Raw genomic sequence first — 7,815 nt, forward strand, 5'->3', positions numbered from 1 at the left:
TCTAGTAAATAAATACAGTATGGTTTTACTTCTATCGAAAGTCCAATGTTATTTGACCTGGATATACCACAGATGCTTGCCTGCTACGTCGAGGTGAACTAACACCTCCAGAAGATGTTCCTGCTGAAGCATGTTGAGGCAAACTGACACCCCCAGAAGGTGTGGCTGCTAGAGTAGGGGTGCCCAAGGGGCTCTGGGCATGTTGTCTCAAGGCGGCTGTTGGTGTTTTGGTTGGTTTGGAAGTACTTGATTGGGAGGCTTCTCCTACCTTCCGTTGAACAATGGCTTGAGCCACACTTCTTTGAATTATAGCATCTTCGTTTAACGGGGCAGAGTGGAGGTGAAAACTTTGGAGATGAGCAGCATCGCGCATTTGACACATATTGAGGAGGAGCATATCATCCAATGAGTTTTGATGCAGTATTGTTGCCTTAGTCTGATCAGTTTGTATTTGCTCTTGATAGATGTATTGTAGCCCATTTGCCTGGCATCCATGACGTTGACAGTCATGTTGAGTATTTACGGTGCAAAGAAGGCAACTCCACGGAATGAAGGACCATTCCTGCTGAAGAATCAGACGGAGCATAAAAACTGGCTGCAGTTGTCCAGCAGGCAATATGTGCGACGGCGGTTGGTGTAAAGCTGTTTGAATAAGAATACCATCGGGCCGGTTTTGAAGATGGTTTGGAGAGCCAACCTGCTGCAAGATCTCTCGAACACACCCTATCAGAGGCGGCTGGGATGGATGAATTTGGGCAATGACAAACTGTCCTATGGTGCATAGATCCTCGTTTCTCAGATAGACCTGGGAATTGGTTACATACAGTTGTTGGCTGGCTGCAGTATTGAGCACAATGTTGGGAAGCTTTTGGCCACATAATGTGCGATGAAATGGTTGAGGATCTGTGCCATTAGATTTGCATGAACCTAGGCCATTGCATTAGACCGCTCACTAGTAGTATAGATTTGTAAATATAACTTACCAGCCTTACTGGCAGCAGGTTTCTGCAGTCCCAAATAGCTAGCTGGTGTTGAGTCTGGAGCATCAATAAGGTGAAGACCTCCAGGTCCAGCAGTGCGCCACTCTGAATTAGCCACATTTGTTGGATCCTTTTTCCAAGACTGATAAAGCTCTTGTGGAAGAAAAAAACCACCACTAAGAAGATGGCGAATCCGATTGCCTTGCGCAAAGCCACGGGCAATATCATGTGAAGGTGCTTGGTGATTACTGTGAATGCTTTTTGCACGGATAATAGCATTGAATGACTCAAACGATTCCGTGGCAAACAATATTGCTGGCCCAAACCGACGGACATGTTCTGGAAGATGAAGAATAATGTGAAATTTGGTTTTGTTAAACCACGCGCAGGTCCATGTTGCCGTTTTCAACAAAAAGTATTTGATGTCGGCCTCTAATCTGGGCTAAAACATGATTTAATTTAATAAAACAATTTAAAGAAAGACACAATGAAGACGCACCAGGTACTCATCAATGTTAGAGATTGCTGGCTGCCAAATAACTGGAACTAACGTAGATAGGGACACCCATGCATCATAAACCTCCTGAGAAACCATGTTGTAGATGACAAATGGCGCTACTTGAGCAATAATTCGGAAATCGCGACCAGTTAGTGACCCGGCATAGTTCACTAGTGTGGAGCCATTTAATGTGGGTATACCTAGACCTGCCACACTGAGGCTGTTTAAACGAATAATCAAAGTTTGCTTTTTAGCAGGAGTAACCTGATTTTGAACTAGGTCTCTCCAAAAATATTTAACGAAACCCAGCAATACAACATGCAGAATTTTGACGGGAGTGTCCTGATGAGGATCCAAGCCTGGAATATAGATTTAGCTAGTAAATTAAAGCAAAATATTTCAATCGCACCAAGTTTCCATACGGGACTTTTGATGTCTCCAGGAAGCTTATCGACAGCCGCTTTAAGAGCTTTTTCCTTTGCCTGAGTAGAAACTTTTCCCTTATAAGATTTGAAAAGCTTTTCAATAAAGAAGTCCTGGAAAACATCCTTGATGCCAGTTTCCGTTTTTGCAGCTCTAAGTTTTGATTTTGTGCCAATCATCTTAGCTTGCTCCAAAAAAGAGTCAAGAGTAGCCATAGTCTCTTTCTTGCGACGCGGTTTGCCAATCTTAGAATCAAAGGTGATTAAAATATAAATTGTTATAAAACAACTTTTACGCACCTTTATAAAATCACTAACCCTTCGAAGCATTGACTCCATAGACTCCTTGTACCTCCGCCGTTTGTGAGAAGGCCGTGTGAAGGTATCTTCAGAATCAACATCACTATGGATTGAAAGGGTAGGAAAGTTGGGTCGAGCACAACTGTCATGTGGAAGATTTTTGTGTGGGCATTCTTGACTGTCAACTCCTTTGGCCCAGCAAATCTGGCAAAAATATTTCCCTTGCATTCCAATATGACAAGCAAACTCGCTATGCATAGGGTTGTCACCCAGAAGTGCAAATACAGGTGGAAAAATCATAACGGCCTCTTTGTGTATACAGTCCCATACCCAAATACCATGTTTTTGAGCCAATCTAAAGTTAAAATGATTAGAATATGTGCAGCAAATATAAGATAGTGACAACTTACTGAAGTTGATCAACCACACCATCAAGCATTTCTAGAGGTGGCGCAATATCTGAAGTGCATAGAAAATGGATATTGTATTCTTGTGAACTCTTTTTGCGAGGAAGACCAGCTAGAATAAATAGGTAGCTGTTGTGCTTATTCCACTTCTTGGACTGGTTTCCCGACGTATCGTCACAGTACATCCATAGCGGCAGAGAATAGACTCGGTATCCCTTTGCTAATACACGCCAACGATTGCCAATAGTAGGATCTGTACGTGTCCATTTCGACAGCCCAGGCCCCGAATGGATCGCACACCTGTTTACTTATAAGAAATTGAATAAAATATATAAAATATAGTCCATACCAAATATTCGTGAAGGGTGTGACAAGTTATACAACAAGTGATCCTTTGACAACTGAATAAAATTCTTTAGCAATTGGCTTTGCGTGATTTTGATTTCGCGATCTTCGGACACAACCCAACCACTAGGAGTATCTTCCATAAGCCAGGCTTTGGCATAAAATACACCTTCTCGGAGAAACCATTGAATAGGAATGCAGCAACGTCCATCAATCAGCATAGTTGGTTCAAAGATGAAAAAATCATTATTATTGAGCCGTATCATTGGAGTACCATCCTCAGGATTGATTTCACGCAGCCAACCCGAAGCTTGATAGGTTTCGCTAATCGATTTGCCCGTATCTTCAGGATAGAAGTAAAGGAACGGTCGGACTTGAGGATTAGACATTTCCTATTCAGATTGGTTAGAAATCAAAAGTATTCATTTGTAACATATAGATTCATACCTGGGCAAGAATTTGAGACAGAGAATTTACAAAGTATACATTGCCCAGCTTGCCCTTGTACTCCTTCGTCTCAATTCCACACAAATTCTGCAATGCCTTGTTAATGCCTTGCATAGCCTTAACGCTAGGCACATCGTTGACGCCATTGATACGCAGTAGCCAGAGAAATAAATCCAGCTGACGACGTGAAAATAGTGATCGTGGAAGGTGCATCAAAACATCAAGAGAACAAGTCTGATTTATTGATTGAGCAGAAAATCTAACCGATGGCAGGCAAAGACTCACAATTTTATCAATCCACAGATACCATTTTCGAGCTTCAGCCGGGTCGGTGTGAATACCGCGCATACGTTTTCGGGGCAAAGATTCATTATCAACTTGTTCAGTGTCTGATTAAAAGTTAAGGACTCAAACAATATGCGCTATTTAGACGTTACACACCTGAATTGGCTTGCTCATTGCTACTCTCAGAAAGCGGAGGACTGCCACCACCATCATCAGATCCATCACTCTCGTTATTAGAATTTAGAAAATCCAGAGTAGCTTGACATATTTGGGCAGACGCAAAGTCGATGGGAGATGGATCCGACATAATTTCATCATCGTTGAATAGATTCCAGTCAATCCTGGTGAGTGGAGAGACCGTCGACAAAGTGGTTGAAGAAGGTGCAGCCGAGACCCTAGAAAGGCGAGGGTCATTGGCAGGATACAAAGGCTGGTGTGGTTGACGAGATGCAGACACAAGAATTGCACGTAAGGCGTCCTCTAACAAAAGGGACTTGTTAACCGGTGGCAACGAGGTTTGTGAAGAAGCAGAGGATTTCTCTTTGGTATGAAATGCCTGCAGAGCTGTTTGGTGTTTTGTGGTGTTGAAGTGCTCATTGAGGTGGTGTTTTTGGCGACCTTTTGTATCTTGACAGACCCGGCAATAATAGAGTGTTTGACCGTGTACAACTTGTCGTTGAACGACTATTCTTAATTCAGCCGAGTAGTAAGGTGGACCGAGAGTGATGTCACTAACCAGCAGGGTCAATGCCGAAGACCATTATTAGGCTGCCGTCAAATTAGCTGCCACAAAAAAAAAGAATCAGAACACGACTGTGGTAAGGAAGTGGATTTGAAGCTATAAAACAGAGACTCATTGACGCACTGGTTATTTTGTGATTTTTAACGCGGCTAAACACATCGCCGACGGATGCTAATTTTCAGTATTAAATTTGGTTTTATTTTGTAAATCTAAACGTATTTATTTGTAACTCCGATCGACGCCAAAAAAACAGTGGCGAAGGTCCCGCCGTGTAATGATTAGCATCAGATGGTCTCCGTCTCCACTTTTACTTTCACCGACAAACCCTGAGCAAGATATTCGGCAATCAGTTAGGAAGCTTGAGATTCTTCGAACGGTCCTGACCAAATTCCGCTTCCAGGTCGTAATCCGCCGTCTCTGACACACGGAGAGACTGTGATTGATGAATCGAGGGTGTAACATCGCTTTCCTTGAAGGTTTTGGTATAGCGAGAGGCAGCCAGCGTGGAGGGAGTTTGGTCTGTAACATAATCAAGAGGGATACTAATGACTCCTCGAGATGAGTGAATGTCTGCTCGCATCCTTTCCCGACGATCGAGTGAAGCAAGGAGACTGCTTGCATAGACTACATAGAGAGATGAGATACAGCTTTACACAGATATTGTGCGCCGATACGCTCACCATTGCTAAGCAAAAAGAAGGGCCCTACATACGCCGGGGTATTATTCATGGTTAACTTCTAATGAAACAGTCAAATCCTAAGAAATATATCCCAAGCAAACAGAAAAGACTTACAATAATCACAGTGGCAATGTTTACAATGATTGTAAGAACGCCCGTTGTCACCGTATAGAATATGAGCGACTTGATAATGGAGGATGTTCTGTATTTCATCTCAGTGCTTGAGAAATGAGGATACACTAAATTTCCTACCGCTTGATTTCTGACCGCTTCTTCCAGAGGAGGAACGACAGCGATGCGGATATAATTGAATCGGCCACAAAAATTGAACCAAGGACGGCATATATTGGTGCCTATAAGGTATTCATAGGTAAACTGGGAATTAAAATCCGTTAGAAACTTACATTCAACTGCAGTGCTTTGAGTCCACTCTGTTTCCGACTAAAAATTCAGACTGACGTGAGCATTTTCGTGATACGGAAGCTTGAGGTGGATGCCACAAACGTTACAGAAGCCACATCTGAAATCGTTTCGATTTGTGCACAATAATTTGTGAGGGCGAAATATCACATACAATAGCCAGTGGAGAGAGCACTCATGCTCGGAAGAACCTAATGATGTGCGATGTAGGGAGTTAGCATATCCAGCTTTAGTGGATTATTATTTTTTGTACCGAAATAACGGTCAATAGCCAGTTCCCTTGGCTTACTACCGGTCAGATTGACTAATCGCGGAGTTAGCATAACTAGGCAAACTGTTTATCAAGAAGAGGGAGACGTACACCTCCAAATTCGATAGCAATATATGCTATGGGTTTCGCGGCTTTCAATGAAAGTAATGATTGCTAAATGTTACACCTACCCTCTCACGATGGTATCACTAGTCGTCTGAATATCTATCTTGAGCATGTATGGGAAAAACCAATCAAGTAAAAAAACGCCCCGTACCCATGAGATGAATGATAGCTGTAACGCAGATAGGCTTGCTTCATATCACTGATACGGAGGTAAGATTGTGCTTATAGATAACGTCCTGCTCGGCATGTGCGTGAGAAAAAACATAGGAGAACGGATGGAGGTGATGATGCTTGCCAGGACAGTTTGTCAACGAGTATGCTTGCTGGGTTTGACATGGCCCTCTCGATCGTCTGGAAGAACCCGAGCCCACCGCATACTGCGTTCGATGTGCCGAGTATCCTGCGAATCTGTTAGTTTGTGTAGAATGGTGGGTATCTGGCGTACCATATCAGAAGAACCTGTGGAGGGTCACACTGAACAAATGACCAAAAGCATAACAAGCTTCGAGAGACCCACCGAGATACGTATGATAATCGGATCTTTGTTATATTTTTTGAAATATACAAAGGTCTGATATGACGTTAGACCGTATAAGCTGGAGAAGGAATCATCGAAGAAAGTCAACATTAGCAACCGTGCTCGACAGTCTGTCAATGAAGGATAGAATTTCTTACATTGCGGAGATGTAACATCCTGCGTAGAATGCATTGTACGACTGTTGTATCCTTGACAGAATCTCTGGGGTAATAGAAAAGCCACTGGGTAAAGAAGCCACGGAAGCCGATAGGGAGGGTTGAACTGAGGACATGTAAATGCACGCAATGCCCCGGGGGGATATAATCAGCGTCGAAAGTCGACTGTGTCCTGTGAGGTCTGTCTTTATAGCACTGGCTTGTGGTCATTGCTCAAATCAAATGATGCAACCATGGGCCATTTGCAAGATTAGATGGGCGATGTGTGAAATTATTTTGCAGGAGATTTCTTCACAAGATATGAAAATGTAGAGCGTCAAAGTCTCAGCTCGTATTTGAGAGGACTGGGATTAGAATTTAGTTAACGACCGAATTCTTATGGTACGTGGAATGTTCACAGGCTTCGGCGTTCACCTTTGTATTTGGCTCTTTGTGTTTGACTACAAAGCCGTAGAATTGGATGTAGATTTAGTGTAGAGACTGCCTATTCATGCACCTATTTCGGGTTTCTGGGGAAATGGTATTTTGTTCAGTGACTTAAAATATGTATGCTAGTGTGTGGGAGCGGGGTGGTGTAGTCTCGGCATCTTTCGGAAAAAGCGGGAGAAATCGGAACTTCGCAGGCCGCTACCTTTTCAAGCGGGAACTGATGCGGTATCTACTGCCTGCGGCGACTGTCGCCTTATTTCTGCTCCTTTTATGTTGCCCAACTGAGCCAATTCAAACAAAGATTTACTATGAGCTGACGTCGCTGCGTCACTGATGTCTTGCGAAAGTTTGTTGGCTGTTGGTGGAGATCTAGTGCGTGCCCATTCTACCCCAACAACGCTGGCAGACAATTGCCACTCGGATTGCATCTTCTCACGACGATTGAATGAGGCAAGAAGGCTACTTGTATATGCTGCAAATAATGGTATTTTGGCATACATAAGCAGATCAAGACATATTGTGAAGAAAAAATGATACACTCACTGTTGGTGAGTACATAGAACGAAATCATGAAAATCACGGTATCCTTGACGGCTGCCTTCTAAACAAAATGGTAAAAACATTTATCACAGACATGGATCCGAAGCTCTTCCATTTCTTACCAGAATTAATGTGGTTGCGGCCAGCATACTTGTCAAAAGCCCTGTTGTTCCAGTATAGATTATCAATGTCTTAACCAGGGAGTTTGTCCTGATACAAAAGGTCAGCCAGAATGAGAAATATTCATACA

The 7,815-nt window shown here is 43.0% G+C and overlaps 2 protein-coding genes across 2 annotated transcripts; both read right to left on the reverse strand.

Moving 5' to 3' along the window:
• Positions 1–31: 31 nt before the first annotated feature.
• JR316_0002827 (uncharacterized protein) lies at positions 32–3,992 on the reverse strand (the record flags this gene model as incomplete). Its single annotated transcript, XM_047888612.1, has 10 exons — positions 32–927; positions 984–1,422; positions 1,480–1,838; positions 1,889–2,147; positions 2,220–2,556; positions 2,612–2,908; positions 2,990–3,345; positions 3,401–3,577; positions 3,686–3,789; positions 3,842–3,992. The coding sequence occupies 10 exons, from the start codon at positions 3,990–3,992 to the stop codon at positions 32–34; spliced, it is 3,375 nt and encodes a 1,124-aa protein (XP_047753535.1).
• A 781-nt stretch (positions 3,993–4,773) lies between these two features.
• JR316_0002828 (uncharacterized protein) lies at positions 4,774–5,156 on the reverse strand (the record flags this gene model as incomplete). Its single annotated transcript, XM_047888613.1, has 2 exons — positions 4,774–5,051; positions 5,108–5,156. 2 exons carry the CDS (start codon positions 5,154–5,156, stop codon positions 4,774–4,776), a joined length of 327 nt encoding a protein of 108 aa, XP_047753536.1.
• Between the last annotated feature and the right edge of the window lie 2,659 nt (positions 5,157–7,815).

Source organism: Psilocybe cubensis, chromosome 2 (genome assembly GCF_017499595.1).
Source record: "Psilocybe cubensis strain MGC-MH-2018 chromosome 2, whole genome shotgun sequence".
NCBI classification, from domain to species: Eukaryota; Fungi; Basidiomycota; class Agaricomycetes; order Agaricales; family Agrocybaceae; genus Psilocybe; species Psilocybe cubensis.